The sequence below is a fragment of the Lontra canadensis genome, unplaced genomic scaffold (assembly GCF_010015895.1).
Source record: "Lontra canadensis isolate GAN:19392208 unplaced genomic scaffold, GSC_riverotter_1.0 scaffold247, whole genome shotgun sequence".
NCBI lineage: Eukaryota > Metazoa > Chordata > Mammalia > Carnivora > Mustelidae > Lontra > Lontra canadensis.
The window spans coordinates 308,127-328,730 of record NW_022631241.1 but is presented as its reverse complement, the minus strand read 5'-3'; the positions used below and the strand labels follow the sequence as shown (position 1 = coordinate 328,730).

Genomic DNA, 20,604 nt, shown 5'->3' with positions numbered 1-20,604 from the left:
CTAAAATCACAAAATACAGAGCAGCTTCCTACTCCCATATTCCTGCTCATGATCCACTACAATTACATCAAATTTTCAGATCATGGAGGGCCTCAATGTATCCCAGAATGCCTCTACGACCTTGCCCCACTGAATTTCCTTAGAGATGATTTTGCAAACTCTCAGAGAAGCTGAATATGAAGTAAGAATACGGCCTACAGACTCTATTCAGGTAACATTCTCAGGCAGCTTTCATCTAAGTGCAAAAGCGCCTTTTCTCACACAGCAAGGCTTATGCTTGCTACTCAGTTTAAAAAAAACTCAACAATATGCTCTTCAGAAATGTATGTTAAATACACACACACACACACACACACACATATATGTTTAGTTCTATAGAAAAATAAAGGAATGATAAACCAGGATATTAGGGGTGCCTGGGTGGCTCAGCTGGGTAAGCATCCGCCTTCAACTTGGGTCATGATGCTGGGCTCCTGGGATCGAGGCCCACATTGGGCTCCCTGCTCAGCAAAGAGTCTGCTCCTCCCTCTCCCTTTGCCTCTCCCCTTGCTTGCGCTCACTCTCTCTTCTCACTCTCTCTCACCCACTTGCTCAAATAAATAAAATCTTTGTAAAAAAATTTTTTAAAAGTCAGGATATTAATTACTTCTGGGATAGAAATGCAAAATTCTTTTAAATAAATACTGTTTGTTCATCACTATGGTAGACATACCAATGATCATATTTATATTATTCTTTAAATTACATATATATGTATACATTTTTATATACTACCTGTGTATCTGATACATGAGAAAATTACAGACTGAACTTAAGAATATTTATAGCATTATAAAACTGGTTCATGTAAATAACCATCTAAACTAAGAGACATAAAACAATTTGTCATACTCCAAATGTGTAAAAATCCAAACTCTTAAGTCATGAGAAATGCCAAATATTTTTATGAAGAAACGTACTTCATTTAATAGGTCATATTTCCCCCTTTCCCTGATAGTCAAATTGATTAAATCCCCTCTCCAGTCTTCCTCATTTTTATTATTTGATAGTTATACTTCATTCTGCCTTAAGTATTAAGCAATAATGCCATCATAAAAAAGATCAGAATAGATGTAATCAAGATAAGCAAAGTTTGGTATTCTTTATAAAAAATTCAATATAACTATATAGTCTAATATTGCATAAGACAAACCATGCTTTTACCTGGCAATGGAGAAGGACAGTACCTGAAAAACCCACAGTACAGTACGGTAGGGTGAATAATAAATCGTAAATAAAAAAAATTTTTTTTTTTTTTTAAGATTTTATTTATTTGTCAGAGAGAGAGAGAGAGAGAGAGCGAGAGTGAGCACAGGCAGATAGAGTGGCAGGCAGAGGCAGAGGGAGAAGCAGGCTCCCTGCTGAGCAAGGAGCCCGATGTGGGACTCGATCCCAGGACTCTGGGATCATGACCTGAGCCGAAGGCAGCCGCTTAACCAACTGAGCCACCCAGGCGTCCCAATCGTAAATAAAATTTAATGACACCTTTAGGTCTACTACTGATAGAAATATTTCCAATCAATCAATGGCTGATTTTATTTCAAGTAACAACAAAAAACAAAATTATGGTGCAATTAAAAAACAATGAATTGGCTTTATAGAATTTGACTTGTAACAACTAAAAACATAGAGTTGCGTGCAACAGGACATTTGTTATGTTTACCTTGAAGTCCATTAAGGATAGAAGTAATTTCTATGGATTTAATATGAGCTGTATCAGAGTTTTTGGCATCGGTGAGATCCAGTTTGGATACCATTTCCGGAGACGGATTCGTCTGGAAAGGCGGTTTTGACAAGCGCCGAAGTTTACAGCTCTTAGGAGAGTATTTTTCATCTTTGTCTTTTTCTTTGTCTAATTTATTCTAGGTTAAGAAAAAAAAGTATCTCATGTTAGCCAAAATTTATCATGAAGCATTTATTAGTAGCAATGTTAACACTCATTTTAAATTCAAAGTTGTTATTACATATTATTAAATAATACAAGAGTAAAGAACATAAGAAGCTCCTCACAAACAGCCAAAAATGTTTTTCCAAAGTTTTAAACAAATACTATAGAATAAATAAAACGTTTTTGTCTAATATTTAAATTTTAATAGTGGAGGTAAATTAGTGATCCCATAAGCAATTCAGACTAACAAACCACATACTGGTAATAACTGACATTATAAATTCTTCAAAATTAAAACCCAAAAGGCTTAAATATTCACTAAAAAAAAAAAAATTTCAACCTGGTAGTTTCAAAACTTGTAACATTTTCAATATAAAATGTTGGTTGGGAATGACAAAATTCCAAACATCTTCAGTTAGCTGACACTGGGAATAACTCTAAACAAATGATCTCTTAAAAAGTGAAGTCACAAGGCAACCTTCCTCCCTCATGTCGAAAAAAACTGTCCGTTTACAACTAAAATGAGGAGAGGCAAACTAAAATACTTCCTGGAGCCTGCTTTTTGAATTTGTTTTGAAAATAATGTATAGGAAAAATCACTGAGACAAGCTTCCTAAATGATGCTGCAGAGCGTGACGGAGCAATAGACAACTCTGATGTCCCACCACAGAGACAGACTACGGAATCTCAGGGACTACTTTCACACTTCTCCCAAAAACGGCACATCAGTATCATCATTCTGGATGCAGAGAAGATAATTCATGACATATTACAGATGTTTCGGGGTAATAGTTCTCCAAGTGTGGTCCCTGGACCCACACCATGAGTATCTTACTGGAATGTGTTAGAAATGCAAACTCCCGGAACCAACCTCAGATCTAGTGAATCAAAAATGCTGGGGATGGGGGCACCTGGGTGGCTCAGTGGGTTAAAGCCTCTGCCTTTGGCTCAGGTCATGATCTCAGGGTCCTGGGATTGAGGCCCACACCGGGCTCTCTGCTCAGCAGGGGGCCTGCTTCCTCCTCCCTCTCTGCCTGCCTCTCTGCCTACTTGTGATCTCTTCAAGTAAATAAATAAAATCTTTAAAAAAAAATGCTGGAGATGGAGCCAAGCCATCGGAGTTCCAACAAGTCCTCCAGGTGACTGTGATAGGTGCTCAACTGTGAGAGCCACTCAAGACATCTGGGCTTAATTCTCAGAATGCAATGAAAAGCCTGATGTGCAGGTAAATGACACAACCTTTCAGTAATTAGTGCTGCTCCATTTTTTCTCCTGTTGCTAGCCTTTTCACTACTTCATTATTTTATTCCAGAGACCATAATGTATCCTGTATTCTTAGGGTAGAAAAGGTCCACCCCATTCGGAATTCAAATATGGCTTTCAATGGCTATCAGAAGACAGATGAGACAGAGTGAGGGAGGGGTGTGTAATATCAGAGTATTATCTAGAAAGCTTTTCCAAAATTCACATGATTCTTCCCTAATGACCAGGAATTGTAATATACGCCCTGGGAGGGGGCAAGAAATGAACCGAGAATAAATATTTAGGAAAAAACTCCCTAAGGAATGATTTTTTTTTTTCAAAGATTTTATTTATTTATTTGACAGAGATCACAAGTAGGCAGAGAGGCAGGTAGAGAGAGAGGGGGAAGCAGGCTCCCTGCTGAGCAGAGAGCCCGATGCGGGCCTCGATCCCAGGACCCTGAGATCATGACCTAGGCCAAAGGCAGAGGCCTAACCCACTGAGCCAACCAGGAGCCCTCAGAATCAATATTCTAATACCACTTCTCCCATCCCTACCTCCTCCTCTACCTGAGAAATACTCCCTCCTAAAACTTGCTTTGTCTGTGGAAATGGGCTTTTTTAACACCACTTGCACACAACCCTTCCAGAAGCTAAAGATAATACTATATATTCTGATTTCCATACTTCACAGTAAAGACCAAAAGTGGAGATGAAAGGGGTTTGAGAAACCCTAATTGTAGCGCCTGGGTTGCTACACCGAAACTTGAAGAACAGACCCAATTTTACAGTGAGAAAAGAACAGTTGCTCTGGGGGAAGCTTGCATGATCTGGGGCCACTAGCTCTCCTCTGCTTTCAGATACCCCCTCCTTTTCTTCCCCTGAATAGTTTACAGGCATTAGACTAAAAGCCAGGCTCCCGGTCACACTATTTTATGGCTCCTAGCTGGAAATGAGAGGGGCAAAAAGGATGGAAATAAGTAAGCGAAACCCGGCTGGGTGGGATTACATAAAGCTAGGATTAAAACAAGCCTCAAAGATCACTAAGTACAGTACTGTTTCCAAAAGACCTTTCCATAAGCTGACAATACTAACTATACCCAGATCTAGCATTTGGTAAATTCACTGCTCTTGAGTATTGCTATCTCTACCAACACTAACACACACACACACACACACACACACAAAATGCATATTTTAGAGGAAAAGTTCTTTAACAGCTATGATGTAGCAAAAAAAGCACTTTTAGCAAAATAACCACTTACCTTTATTTTCTTCCGATGTTTTATCTTTGGCACGTTTTTATCAGCAGGTCTTACTATTTTATCCGCTTTAATCCATTCATCATATCTAAAATTAAAAGAAATTCATCTAAGTACATGAAACATCACTTAAGTAACTATGCCATATTAAAGAGAAACTCATAAATAGAATCATAACATTTTAGAACAGGAAACGTCAACTTCCTGGTTCAACGAATAAAGCTACCAAGGTCCAAAAAGAGAGATGAAGTGATCTGCCCAAGGACATAATGTCAGCTACTGGCTGAACCAAGACCAGAAAGATCTCTTGACATCTAAACTAGCACCCCTTACCCTGTTACCATAACTAAAAGAAACCAAATTTGTATTGTAAAGAAACCACAATTTTTTCTACCTTTTTTTTTTTGTCTTACTCTGTTTTGCTTTTAAGCAGCAAGTAGACCATTTTTCCCCCCCAGACATATCAGGAAACTAAGGTAATATGCTCTAGTTTTAAATGACATTGTGTTATAAAAGGGCATAATATTGTAACTTACAGACAATGCAAAATCAACAGAAAAAAAAAAACCCTTCTCATAAAATAGTAGGAAATCTTTACTCAGCCAAGTTTTTCAATATTCTGAGATGCTTCCTACATATACACACAGCTAAGAGTCAACAGCTCTGATGGCCTTCCCACTCAATGCCAACAATCTCTCTGAGTTTCACAGGGTGCAACTTACTCCCAACTGCAATAAATCTATTTGTTTAAAGCAAAAAAAGAATGGCAGTTTATTTTTGTAAAAACTCAACTAAAAGGAAGAAACATTAAAAATGAGTTAACATCTTTTTATGTTCAAAAGTTATATAATTATTTATTGTGGAAAATGGAAAACTCACTAGCATTTTTAACTCCATAACATGAAGAACTGAAAATAAGCTTTTAAATGAAAATGTCCTCATTAGTAGAAGTACTAAATGAAGTAATAGAGGCCCCAAACCAGGCACTAAATGATCTGGGTCATCACCTGACTGATAAAGTATATTCTTGCTCCGGAGTGGGCCTGAAATGTATGCCTGTAACAACTCCCACACAAAGTGCTACTGCTGGTGCAAACACTGGCTTTCCTAGGGCGTAGGACACAACCCCCAGGCAAGGGGTTAGGTCTGTATCTGCTGGAAGCTGCTGAGGGCCACAGCGATAATTAGAGAGAATGAGGAAGAATGGAATGAGCTCTAGGAAAGTCTTCCTAGAACTTCCCTGCGGCTGGTTATGTGGCCCTGGTCAAGCCATTCTCAACATCAGACTCAGTGTATTCTGTATCAAATAAGACTGTATTTAAAAAAGAAAAATAAAAAAATAAGACTGCACAGCACATCTAGTTTTCAATAATCAAACAGTAAGAACTTCGAAAAGTTTTAAAACAAGTATTATTCTACTCAACACATCCCTTTTGGTACTTATACTGGCATGGTAGCACCTATCTAAATATTTACAGTACTTTTAACTTTCCCATGAATACTGAAAATTGCATTATGCTTGAGATGAAAGCTATTTAGTTCCTTCTAACACTGGAATGAAGGTGGAAAATGAAGAGAAAATACAGTATCTCTGCCCTTCGCAAAGTTGAATGTAAATGTCTAGAAGTGGGTCTTACTTGGATATAGTTATGGAAGTTAATGCTGTGTACTTTGTTTAAAAGAAAGCAAAACAAGCTATCTTCTCATGAGATAACTGAAGACAGTTCATGATGATTACTTATACCTAACATCAACGTAAACTAAACAAGGATATATTATTTTTTACCTTTCTTTACTCAAAACTATCTGTTACGTAGCTAGTTCGTAATATCACACATTTTTACTATTCAATTCGGTTTTTGGCATGAATTATATTTCAAATTAGGGCAAAACAGTAGTTGTAACTTAAGATCATCACCATGATATTCTATACTTGTCAAATACATCAAATAAGCAAAAAAAAACAAAACAAAACCAAAAACAGTTACTGCCTCCATAGCTGAAATGTTCATCATGAGGGACAAAGATTTATGAGTCACAGAGAATGGATATTCTCTTAGGAACAACGTAGAAGAAACATACACATCAATAAAGTAACAGCTGCTGCCTTGGTGCAGGACGACGCCCACAGCCTAAGCTCCACCAGTGTACATACGCTATCTGGTCACCATTTTCTGAAGAGTCCTATAAGAGGACTGGCTATCAGAAGAACTTAAAGTAGTGACTGTGGAATGTGTAAAGAGCATTGGACCAAGCAGAAAAGAAAAAAGACAAATTCTGGAATTAGATGAAAGGAACTATACACACTTCTAAAATACTGGAATAACAGTATTTAAACACTATGGTCTTACTATCTTGGATGACAGTTTTGTTTTAAAATAATGAATATTCTGTATGGTTTTAAGAGATGCCTTGGAAAATTCTTTAAATATGTTTCCTATTGAAATAATAGGTACTTTGTACATGGTAACTTACAGTCCTATAAATATTAGTTAATATTATTACTCCTGTATTATTTGCCTCTTTCTGTTCTAATTTCTCAGTGTTTTTTGCTTGTTTAGGTATTACCCTGTTCTGACACTATTCTTTTAGATTTGTTCTTTTCTCGGCCAGACTTATTCTCTATTTTTAATAAAATGTAGTGACACAATACTTTTATTGTTATTATAATTAATAACCTTTAGAACTAGAACATGCCTTAAAAATCTATCAATGAATTTACTTCACAGATTAAGAAAACTCAAACCATGAAGTAAACGGACTCTGCGACCAATAGATTTGCCAAAAAAGCACGAGGTAGGGAGTTAGAGAAAAATGGGTAAGGGACTGCCTCTTAAGACATTCTGGTCAATACCAGAATAAAGGTAGAGGGCATGGATGGCAGGTCCTATCCAGAGTAAGAAGAGAGAAAAGAATAGTAGATCAGCAGATAGAAAAGCCACATTAAGAATACACAACCTGTGATGAGGGAGAACTGAAAACAACATGAGAATTTTGATTAAGAGAGAGCTTTCAGATTATAAATGCCCTTACCAAATAAAGTTGAGATCATTGACACAAACATTAACCCAGACAAATATTTCAAAACTTAATGAGGTTCTAAATAGCATTTTAGTTTTTGATTACTCTTACAAGGAACAAAGATTAGAGAATAAACTGAGAGCTGTTAACTGATCACTGTATTTTAAAAATAATTAATGTTCCTTCCCTTTATGCAATTACTCAGAGTGTCATGCAAGTGTTCCATTTTCTTTACAGAGTACTTTCAAAGAACAGAAAGGAGAGACACGAAAGTTCATGTGGGAGAAAAACAAAAACTGGTGCCCAAAACAAAACAATACCAAAACTTTTCCTACAGACACTAACTCATATAAAAGAAAGAAGTAGGCCAATTTAATTTTGACTTTCCTAGTGCCAGGTAATTTAAATAAAGGAGGCAATATTAGTGGGTCAAGATCTCTGACTCCCTATCAAATGCCAAGAATAAACACTTGAATGAAGGGAATCTAGTTCAGAACTACAAGAAATTGATGCTGTTCATTCTATATAAACGTTGACTTTTAATACAGTGTATTTTATATTAAAGAGACCATACAATCACTGTGGGCATAGTAAGAAAGTAATCAATGAAGACAGAAAATGAGAAAATTCAGCTCAAATCCAACTATCTTGAATACCATAAAAACCAAAATTACTGGAAGTGGCAAAGAGCAGAAAATTGCAGCTAAGAAAAAGAATACCATAAACTAGTTCTCAATTTCTCCTTAGAGTAACATATTAAGTAAGATATCCATTCATGCTTCAAAATACATTCTTAAAGAACATAAGAATCTTAATAACTCAATGCAATACAGTTTTGTTTTTTTTTTTTAATTTGAAAACGTTTCTAGTCCTTTTCTCACATATCCTCAAATACAGAGGCATGCCGTCCTTCGCTTGGCTGTGACAGTCAGGGACTCTCCAATGTTCTCAATTCTGCTTTAAGTACCACAGAGGGAATCAAGGGCATATTTTGATGGGGTCTCTCCACTGCATAGGAAGAGCACTCCTTAACAGTTACTTAGGGGAACATGCCTTCAGGCTTCAGGGAAACCACTTTTTCTCATTAAATACCTAGATCACTCTTCAAGGTTAGTGGGCCTGTTGCTGTCAGTTGTCATGTTTAGTGGTCATGTAGTCTGAGAACCAGGAGACAATGCAAGCTAAGCAGTGGGCTTACAAACAAAATGACTTGCAGCTTTGGATCCAAGCAATAAGAGAGTGCTGAAGCAAGCCAGGCAGTTTGGATTATTGATAAAAACTGTCCTGCCTTAAATTGGACATTACCTTTAGAAATTATGATCACAAGCCAGTAATTGGCCCCTGTGTGAGAAAAGGAAATATAGTTTGCCAGGGCACAATGAAAAGATTACTAAATTCTTCCATTTAAAAACAAATATTGAGGCACACCTGGGTGGCTGAGCATCTGCCTTTGGCTCAGGTTGTGGTCCTGGGGTCCTGGGACAGAGCCCCTCATTGGCCTCTGTACTCAGTAGGGAGCCTATTTCTCCCCCTCCCACTACTCCCCTGCTTGTGTGTGCATGTGAACTCTCTCACTTGCTCTTGCTCTCAAATAAAAACTTTAAAAATAAATAAAAACAAATATTGAAAAACAAATACTAAAAAAAAAGTGAATTTAAAAAAATACTAAACAGAAAATTAAGTCTGTTACTAATTAGACCATACTTTTTCAATGATTAATAAATCTACTGTAATTAAAGGATGAAATCTAGACAAGTATCTCATCAGATATTTAAAATATTAAGGAAGATATTTTCAAAGAATGTATATGGCATACCTGAGAATATCTCTACTAACATTCAACTAATGGAACAAACATGAAAGAAAAGACACATGAGCAACTCATTTAACTTAAAAACATCTGCTCCCTGTCCTATATAGAATGAAGGAGCTGGACCAGATGATCCCTAAAGTAAAAAATTATATGAAACTATATATATATACATATATGAAAGTATGCATGAGGGCTTATTCATTTGATAAATGCTTCTTAGGTACTATTTATGTGATGGATTCTGCACTAGGCACTGGGTATTCAAGAACGAAAGCAGCACCGCTCCTTCCCACAAGGAGCTTACCGTGTAACAGAAGACAACACCAAGTAGTAATTACAGAAGTAACAATACAAACCTTCTCAACCTTCTGAAAGCAGCAGCCACATAGATATTTGAATTTTTTAAATGTGTTGAATTAAAATATGCATACAAAGCCAGAAGGAACCATTCAGAGACCATAACATACTTGCTCTCACCAGAGAAAAACAGCTTTCTGATTTTTGTTTGGATGTGTTGGCAAATCATCTAAGAAATTACTTGGCAATGATAAAAACGGAAAACAATGTTAGTCAACCAGGTAAGAAACCAAAATGGTTCTGTTGCCCACATCAATTCAGATTTCGGTTCTTCATGACCCAACCAAACCACTTTTCAAAGGAATATTAGCAGCGTGTATTAAGACATACCCCAAAAGACATAACCTTAGAGATTAAAAAAAATTTACATGCAGAATAAAAATATTTAAAAAATAATTTCATAAGCAAAACCAAGCTGACATATTAAAAAGCTCACTATTTGAAACATGTATACAAATTACAAAAAATATAAAAACTAAGAGCCAACCATTAATTTAGATAAAACACTGAAATCATCTGTATTTTATTTTCTGTAATGATTAGACAGACTCATTTAATAACAGCTGAACAATATGTTCTTTGTATCTTACCTATCTATATATAAAAAGTTAATGAATGTCATATAACTAAGACTTTAAAAACCTCACATCTAAAGTGGAAATTTAGGCTATCTTAGCAAGGAAAGAAATTTTTCCCCCTTCTTAAAGTAAAAAAAATTGAGAAAAAAAAAAGTATGACACTGTAATAGGAAAAAAGACCAAGTCACATGAAAAACAGCAACAGCTATTAAATTAAAAATTTTATAATCCATTTAATCAATATTTGCTTACTTTATGAATTTTCTATAACCTCAATTTATACATATATTTTTAATGAGAGAATATCTAAAGCAAAACTTATAAAAGACCCACTGAACATAAATTTAATGCCTTGTGTCATGTTAAGATATAATGAAACAAAAATAAAGCATTATACTATTGAAAAATAAAATTCTAAGCACGCCATTAACATTTCATATTTCCACTTCATATAGCACTTAATATTAAATCCACATTAAAGACACAGAATGGTGCTCAGCATAATAAAGAATATAACAAAATGAGAATAATTTGGATAATATAGCATAAACATATTTAATATTTGACACAAGCAGGGTGTTGGACATGGTTTTGTAATTATATCAACTGGTTTTCCTGAAGAGTTTAACTCTGTAAAATGAAACAAAGGTATAGGTCTTTAGGCAGAGGTAATATGTAATGTTAAGAACACATCACAAAGCATTGTACCAGGCTCATTTATAGAGATCACTGCAAATGGTTAACAACTGAGGCATTCACTGTATTTTGTGACGCAGATATTGACTTAAAAGTACCTGAAAAGCTTACTTCATTAACATTTGATAAGTTCAGGGGATTGGTATCTATGCACAGTTAGACAAATATACCGATGAACCTAACTATCTACAAAACCACCAAATGAACAGGTCCACGTTTACGTTTTACATTAAATGTACCTGCCAACCTACAAAAACTACTGAATGGAACAGGTTCAATTTAGCAAACAATCTTAAATAAATACAAAGAAAGAAAGCCCATCTGAGTGCAAAAAGAACTAAGTTACTCATCTTTGCTTATGAAGGAAATATTTATATTCACTTGCACTGAAAAACTACTCAACTCAAAAGTCTTATTTTTAAAGTACAAATTATTATGTTCACTTCATTCACTATATGTCTCTACAGACAGGACTGTCTAATACAAAGCGTCTTCATACTGCACAAGAATTTTTCACATGAGTGGTAACACAGTCCTTTGACTACCAGATTATTTTTAATTTTAGTATGTTTTCCATCCTAAAAAGTAAGTAAGCTGAGAGACTGTGACAGAGGGCTGAGGAAGTTGAGAGTTTGGAAAACATGACAGTGAGGTATGAAGAAAAAAAGAACGGGACACAAGAGGAAAAACATGCAAATGGAATTGGAAGTCTTGGTCAAAAAGACTCCCTATTCTCAGAGCTCCTGGATGGCTCAGTGGGTTAAGCCTCTGCTTTCAGCTCAGGTCATGATCAGGGTTCCTGGGATTGAGCCCCGCATCAGACTCTCTGCTCAGCAGGGAGCCTGCTTTCCCCCCTCCTCTGCCTCTCTGCCTACTTGTGATCTCTCTCCTTCAAATAAATAAATAAAATCTTAAAAAAAAAAAAAAAAAAGACTCCCTATCCTCTAAAACAAGTCTGTAGATACTAACTTGGAAACCACTGTCAGATCGTCTTCATTTGTAGTTTTTTAACTTCCACACTATAGCAATAAAGCAGACAAGTTCCTAGAGTACTTTGCTTTTCTTTCTATCATTACCAGAAGAATTATTTTGAAGCACAGGAACAGAACTCTATATGTACTCTTCTGTCAACATTCCTAAGTCCAACGGCATGCACAATGGAAGTAAGGCAAGGATCAGATTACACGGAAGTAAAAGAACAAAAAAGTAAGGATGTAGAACATTCTGCAGATAGAAGGAACAGAGAAATTAAGCTGAAGTGACATAAAAATTCTTAAAGGGACAAAAGGAGACAGAGAAGGAAAGTCACAGAGCGGGAGTGTTTCCAATCAGATTCATTCTAGCCTCTCATCCTCAACCCCATTTTGGCTACTAATTAGGAGATGGGCTCTTCATATGACAAAAAAAGATCACAAAGAAGAACTGACTACCATATTTACATATAAAAATTAACTCAAAATTGGTAAAAAAAAAAAAAAAACTTTGGTATTAGAGCTAAAACAAATTCTTAAATTTGTTCTTAAAAGAAGAATTTTCCTAAATTCTTAAAAGAAAACATGGGGAAATTTTCACTACCCTGGATTTGGTGATATTTTCTACAATACAGCACCAAAAGCATGGACAACAAAGAAAAAATAGATATATTTGGATTTTATCAAATTTTAAAACTATTGTACATCAAGACACTATCAAGAGAGTGAAAAGACAATTCTGCGGGTTCAAAGAATGGGAGAAAATATCTGCAAATTATTTATTTGAGGAGGGATTAATATACAGAACACATGAATAACTCCTACCACTCAACAACAAAAACAATTCAAAAATGCGCAAAGGGCTTAAACAGACATTTCCTTGAGGAAGACATACAAATAGCCAATAAGGACATGAAAAGATGCCCAACATCACTAGTCACTATAAACATACAAATCAAAACCAAATGAGATACCCGCTAGGTTGGCTATAATAAACCTTTTTTTAAAAACAGAAAATAATAAAATGTTGGTGAGGACATGGAGAAACCAGAACCCCAATACAATTCTGGTAAGAATGTAAAATGGTGTAGCCTTTGTGGAAAATAGTTGAGACAGTTCCTCAGAAAGTTAAAGAGTTATCACATAAAAAGCATCAAGAGGCTCCAATGGAGAGCCAGGCCACAGCTGTTCCAATCTCCCATCAGTCTCTGTATTCTACAGGTGCCATTTTTATAGACTTGTCCCTTTTATATAGACTTTACTTTCTATTCTACTTCTATTTCATATCCAGGAGGTCCAATTTAGTTCAGTATTTGTTTCCTACTTACCAAATGCAGACACGTACTTTTCTAGATGTGGTAAGGGATATTCATGGAATGAATATGGAATGGGGATTTTTTTTTTCATGTTTTAAAGCTAAATGCACTTTTGTTTTTGCTTTTTTTTTTTTAAGGTTTTATCTATTTATTTGAGAGACCGAGAATGAGAGGGGAGAGGTCAGAGGGAGAAGCAGATTCCCCACAGAGTAGGGAGCCCAATGCAGGACTTGATCCTGGGACTCCAGGATCACCTGAGCTGAAGACAGCCGCTTAACCAACTGAGCCACCCACGTGCCCCTAAATGCACTTTTGTATTGGAAAATAATGTCCTGATGTAGAAAGCTTGAACAATTAAAAAAAAATTTTTTTTACCCATGGTCCTAGGTGTAAGCTATATTCCAGAAGGTCAAATCCCCTTGACTCCAAAAAAATAATTTGGAAAAATTCAGTATCAGAAAAGTGTCTCAAATTAGAGCTAGAAAAATAGGAATGGAAAGTAAAAGAAGTTAAAATGGATATCAGAAAGATAAAAGAAGAGCACGACTGTAAAGAAGAAAACACACAAAGACAAGAAGAGACAAAAGAGGATAACTGAGGAATGGGAGAAAAGGAAAATAAACAAGAAAAACAGTTGGTGCTGCTGCAGCTGGCACACAAGTGAAAATTATCATGGAAGGAAGGATCGGCTGGCTCAAATACCACTGACAAGGCAAGTAACAAGAGGTCAAGAAATAAGGATGGAGTTCAGCTAGATGGGGTCAGTCGTGACAGGGAGGTGTGATGGGGCAAAAGCCTTAGTGGTGTTGGCTTTACACAAAACAACAGGAGAGACACTGGGTGATAAGTGTAAGCTCAGAGTTTTGCTGGATGGAAATGAGCACAGCAAGAAAAGCAGATAAAGCTCAAGTGAGTTTTGAGATGGGAAAAACCACTGCAGGTCCAGATGTGGATGATTCAAGACAGAGTGAGAAACTGACAAAAGAGAGAGGAAAAAAGGGAGAATTTCTAGGCCCATGTCTCTGACTTAGGAAAGCAGGCATGACAGAAGAACGGCTTGACACAGCAGCACGCTTGTTTTCAAAGATGACTAAAGAGGGAGAGAGACAGAATGCAGCAGCAGATGCAGGTAAGGAGGCAGATGTGGAAGTTCACAAAACTCTCCTCTCACTTCAGTTTTTCACAAGGTTTAAAGTAAACCAACTGAAAGTGAGGGTGGGGAAGAGATGCCGGGCATGTGAGGAGATAAGAAACAGTATGAAACAGTCTTCGGAGAAAAGGAGGGAGTGAATGGAAGCGAAACATATCATGGCCACCCAAAGTTCATACTCATGAATTTAAAAGAAGTCAGCGTGGTTGTTTGTTTTCTCCAGACAGGATCAGCTGCACAGATGCAGGCCAGGAGTAAGAGCGTGAAATTTAAGCAGTGTTCCTGTGGTTTTGTCCAGGAAGAACAATAAAGCAACACAAGAGCATGGGGGTCAAAAGAAATGATGATAAGGAGTGACTGAAGGTAGGCAACACAAGAGGAGTGCTGAGGGCATCAAGAAGGAGGGTGTTTGTAAATCCTGACGGGGTAAGTCCCCCGCCTGGACAATCAGTTCCTTAATAGGGACCACTTCTTTTTATCTTCAGTCCAAGTATAGTACTTTGCACATGACATTGAACTTAAGTTTGTTAAAGAGCAGCTGAATGTTAGCACAAAGTGGGTCTGAACCCATTTATGGAAGCTTTTGACTAGTTCCTCCCTCCCCCATTCCCTCAAAGGAGGAGCCAATTTGCTTAGAGAGGTAAGATATTTTTTAAATGAAATACATTTAATTTCAGGTAATATTTAAGTATAATATATCTTATCTTCAGTTTCCTATAGCTTATAATATGGAGTAGAACTAACTTGTTACTTAGGAGTTCAACAGTTGAAATTTTAGTGTTGTTTTTCCTGTTCTCTTTTAGTTGGGGCTTTTTAATGTAGTTGATGAATCTCGGTATTTAAAAAATCTCAAATCAAATTCCCAACCCCTTGATTATGGAAAGCCAAACTAGAAATGGAGAAAAATAAATCAGCCTCAATACAGAACACTGATAGATTTTAAATCCCAAGCCAAGCAGCCTAGATAGCCGTATTACACTTAGCTATATCACTAAACGGGATAAACCCAACACGAGCAACAGAGATTACAGCAGTTGAATTTCAAAGTGTAACTTCATTTTCAAAAATCACTCCCACGTTTATGCCATGACTTAGAAACTTGAGAATGAAAGGGATCAATTAGCTAATAGTACTAAAAACTTCTATAAAATATTAACATCACTAAGAGAAAACAAACAAGAATGGCTACTACTAAAAATTACTGAAGTATGATTATAGTTTTTAAAAACATATGAGCTCTGTCTTTTTAAAGACTAAAAGAAAACATACTACAATATTAAAATAGTTGTCTTTCTACTTTTATATACTTTGACATTTTTCTAGATTGGATGCTATTTTTAGAAGAGTTAAAAGCAATTTATAAAAAAGCACTGACTTTTCCCCAAGCATGTGGCAGCCTAGCCAAATCAACTTGTATCAGACACTTGTCTGATACATGACCACCTCATCTGAAAAATTCTGTAGCAGTATCATACCATCTACAAGCCAGTATGCAGTTTAAGATCCAGAGCTCTGGCTAATTTCCAGAAAACTGGGTGCAAGCCTGTAAAAATGTGTCTTTTTTTTCCATTGTGGAAGTAAAAAACAAATTGGCTCAAACACTATCCTTTGTATAGCAAAAATTAACATTTTCAATTGTGAAAGAGGGGTACAAATAAAAATATCAATATAAAGGTTTACACAGAACTTTAGAAAAAAGGAAAAATGTAGAAATTACCAGAAAACAGTATTTTTTTAAACTAAGACAGATACTTTTATTTTCTTTTAGAAAAATTACTTCACTGGAGAGTGACCTTTCAGATCAAACAAAACTCACATAAATAGCTTCATATAAAATTTCCTAAATGACTGCCACTGAAGATAAAACTATTTTCATGAACTTTCGTGCATAAATCTTCATTTCTAATTTCATGTCTCTTAAGTGTAAATTCAAAGATCAAGTTGAAGATCACCGAAATAATAGGAAATTCGTTGTAGAAGTGGTGAGCATTTGTTGCAGTCCCCATTAGATCAGCTTCGGAGGGAAACAGGAGTACTGTTCTACTGACTCAAAGAAAATTAACTGCTAATATACAGAAGTACAGTTTTCTCTATGATGCTGGAGGGTGGAGAGATCCACTCTACAGGTCTTCATCAAGTTGGTTAGTTTTCTTCTTTTGAAAGTTCAGACCATACAAACGCTTGAGGTGTGAGGAGTAGATGGCATCCTTCTCAGTAACATAAGCTTGTCTTGTTGAACTAGGTCTCATTTTCTTTTCTATGTTATCAAAAACTTGAAGGCCTCAATTCAAAGTCTTCCCTGACCCTACCCAACCCCCGACCAGTTTCAAAGCTAAAATACCAACATTCCCTTTCTACCCTCTAAAATTCAAGTGTTCCTAGGAAAAGATAACTCTTGCCTTTAGTCTGTATTTTCTTAACAAACAGGAAGTTGTAGATCTTCTTTGCAGAATAATTTTATGAATGTTTTAATTCTTTCACTTATAAGCCTCCTTTCCGTTTAATGAGATAATAGAAAATAATCAAGCCCTGATAATACTGCAAGTTGGAGAACACCTAAATTCTACCTGCCACAAAATTTAAAGCATTTAATATAAAGGCCACTAGAAAAACTGCCTCATTATATAAGCCAGCAGAATAACTAGGACTGAAGAACTCAAGGAGCAGTAAAAGAGGATGTGGCTCTTATCTATCCTGTGAGCATTACTCAGTAATTATTAATTTTTCCTGATTCAATTTTTTCCTTCCTAATTTTAAGCTAACATAGTCAACATTTACAGTTACATCCTAGGCATAAACGGAACTCCCTCTACATTTATATTAATAAGATCATTTAGTAAGATCAAAATGATTAAATATCAAAGACTGGGCAAAATATTCCTACAGCAGCAATATCAGATCTCAAGCATCTTCCTTTGAACATGATCTATTTAACAGCCAGCCCTGCAGGTGAGGAAAATCATGCACCACAGAGGTAGCGTAAGAGCCAACAGAGAAAAGGATAAATTACACATGATGTTGAAACTGATTCCCTGGAAAAGCTTATGTTTCAGGACAACACTTAAGACAGCAGCATTCTTAAAATCTAAAACTTTATCTTGCTAGTCAGAAATAATAAAGAATGGGTCCCAAACAAAACTTCTGAACATTTCCTTATGACTTAAATTGTTATTTTCTTCCAAGCTTCAGAATGGATCAGAACTGTACTTTTCTCTAAATAGGAAAGGTAATCAGATTAGCCATGCTTCCTAGAGTTTCCTATTGCCACAACAGGATGGCACAAAATGGACTCTGAAGAAAAAGAGACTGCACAGTTGTTTTTTTAGGAAACAGCATTTGAGAGTATGTTTTCTTAATTACTCTCCAAATCACAGAATACAATTTAAATAAAAAGCACAGGAACTATATTCCTCCTTGAAGATACTACGTACACCATCAAACCACCACTTAAAATTTCTATGATAAACTGTTCAAGGGCAACGACCCTACCATAGCATAGGCTGTATTTCAAACATAATATCAAATATTCCAAAAGGAATTAAATTTTTCTTAAAAAAATTCCTAAATGACCAGATCCTAAAACAGGCTTGCCAATTTGGAATAAAATTCAAATACAAAATCTCTCTGGATAAACCAAAGAAAACTTGTGTAAGAAAAGAACTTAAGTCATTGAACACAACCTAAAACCAAACCTTAGTCTTGCCTTTCTTCCCCCTAGGGTTAGCAGCAGTCAGAAAGCACTCTATATTTTAGTCAAGCCAACTCGCTTACACTTCCTCCATATTGTCTCAAACAGACACAGTTCTGGGGCTTCTGAAGAAGGCTGTAACTCAAGAGCTGTTAACGAGGAAACAGAGGCCCTCTTAAAATGGCGACAGCTTCTGAAGAAATTGCAACTTTAAAATCCCTGCCTACTGAAGGAAAGAAATGTGATGACTTAAGATTGCAAAGAAGAGGTTATTGTGGCAATGTAGTTGTAAATGCAAGAGAGCAAGAAGCCTGGTAGTTAACTTGCAGACATCAAGAAGCTCAAAAGTCTTTTAACTTAAAAAAAAGATTTTTCTATCATTTCACCAATGTTGCTTCTGTTAATCTACATGTATAACATAAAAATCAACTGTACAGATTTCGGTCTTCTAGACACTAAGAATATCGTCTAAGTATTAAAAACAGTTGAGTAGGAAGTCACTACATGAGGCACGTACATGCTAAAATCTACATTTTTTTTATGGTACTATGACCTCAATTCGAATACTGACAAGTCTGTAATTCGTTAATTCAATTTTAAAATAGAAAATTATTTTATAAGTGTTTTTAGGTAGTAATCACTAGCTAAAACTCAAGTTACCTCACATTCCATCCGCAGTAATGCACCAAGTAAAGGACCTCTCCACCTTCGACATCAGAATCTTTAATACTAGCTTCATACATTTTTTGATTTTTCCCTCGTCCATACCGCACTTGGACTTTCATGCCTGGCGGATAGCATTCAAACTCCTCTTCCTCGTTGTCGTCATCCTCCTCTTCCTCCTCTTCCTCCTCCTCCTCCTCCTCTTCTGCTTCTTCATCATCTTCATCTTCCTCTTTATTCGTTTCATCTCTTGAAAGGTTTAAAAAATTGCAGTTAATAAAAGACACCTCATAAGCTTTTCAGTTCCAAACCACATAAAATGATAAAAATCGTGGCTGTGACTGCTCCGGGAACAGCAGGTTCCATGTGTATGAAATTCTGAGTTTCAACGTAACGTTAAAAACTAAAACTGTTTAAGATGACCATGGTTACAGAAGGATACATGTAGAGAAAATGAAGATTGAAAAATGCGTTAAAAGAAAATTTCCAACAGCCAGAAGAACAGAAGTTGTATAAGAAACTAGTAAAGTCGACTATAACAACTTTTTCATGTTTTATTTTAAAAATGTTTTATACAAAAGTATTGACAAAAACAAAAATCATTACACCTCGCAGCCATTTTCAGACTAAAAATGATTTTCTATTCAAGTATTTCCAGCCTCAGGATGTTTAAGACAAAAACTTTTACTAGCCAACAGCTAGTCTTACTGAGTTCAAAAGGTGATCCAACCAAAATTTCAAAAGTTATGCTAACTGAATTATTTTACCTTTCACAGGAATATTTGACTAATTTCACATCAATATCACATCAAGTTTTTTCTTTCTACTCTTCTAACTTTGCTACAATTTCTGTTTTCTTTACTGTATATTTACTGAAAGTCTTCTACCAATTCTTTCAACTTTGAAGTTCCAATGAAATATGTATATGAGGCCAACTCCAAGTAATACGAAACTAAAAGTCAAATCTAGAAGCAGCACTGCAACCATTTCGATCTTCTCAATATTGTGCACTTTTTAAAACTGAGCGTTTGCATTCAGCCACAAATCTGTATTAAACAAGTTGGAGAAAATCTTAAATTATCAATCTTTCCAAACACTAGATTTATTTTTTTTTAAAACTTCAATATGAAATTCGACTATATTTACTTCTAAGTTTTTATCTGCTGCTGTACAGTATAAAAACTGTCTATACTTTTTACAACAATTTTTCTCTCAAAAAGAAACCATCACTTAAGAGCTGACAAAGATCATAAAACAGAACTACAAGACAGCTAAGTAATTATGCTTTAAAAGTTGATGAATATAATATTTATGTAAGAAGCTTTCTCCACTGAGAATCTGTTTTATATTCTTCTATGCAAAGTTTTTAGCAATAACATACTTTATTATCACTCCTGATTATGCAGTTATAGAAGCAACAAAAATAATCTACAGTAATACAAGCAACACTATAAGGATTTTTTATTCTCCTACCTCTTTCCTTCTACATAGTGAGGGAGGAAGGATGAAGGGAAACCTAGCAGTCTTGTGAAATTGAGTCTAAATTTACAAAAGTAACAAATCCAACAATTTTCTCTGAAATACATCACAAAGTCTACAGAATCTCAAGAATTATTTCTATTTTTAAAGACTCATTCATATTCAAATGAATAGGTACTTAACAATTAAGACCTAAACAAAACAAGCTATAATCGGAGATTTAAAAAATAGGAACTCTATTATTAAAAATACATTAACATGTCTAGAATGAAAAAATAATTACTAGCAAGGCTAAAATATCTAGAAAATTACTATAAAGGGTATTATGGATGATACACTATTATTAACAATTTTAAATAAATAAATGTTAATATATAAAAGTTAAAATGCTGAAGACATTTTTGGGGGAAGAATATTACTTGTTTAAATCATAAGCTTATAT

General features: G+C 35.5%; 1 protein-coding gene across 6 annotated transcripts in view; it reads right to left on the bottom strand.

Annotated features, from left to right (window-relative positions):
- The window catches only part of LOC116862475 (AT-rich interactive domain-containing protein 4B), a 141,133-nt gene that overhangs the window by 22,817 nt on the left and 97,712 nt on the right, over positions 1-20,604 (bottom strand). For 5 of the 6 annotated variants that reach the window (XM_032849765.1, XM_032849764.1, XM_032849767.1 and 2 more), the window contains exons 17-19: positions 18,681-18,932; positions 4,434-4,518; positions 1,703-1,901 (exon numbers count right to left, since the gene is read on the bottom strand). In XM_032849765.1, the coding sequence (XP_032705656.1) occupies positions 1,703-1,901; positions 4,434-4,518; positions 18,681-18,932 (536 nt within the window). The remainder of the gene's footprint in view (positions 1-1,702; positions 1,902-4,433; positions 4,519-18,680; positions 18,933-20,604) is intronic. The other variant, XM_032849766.1, reaches the window with a different exon arrangement.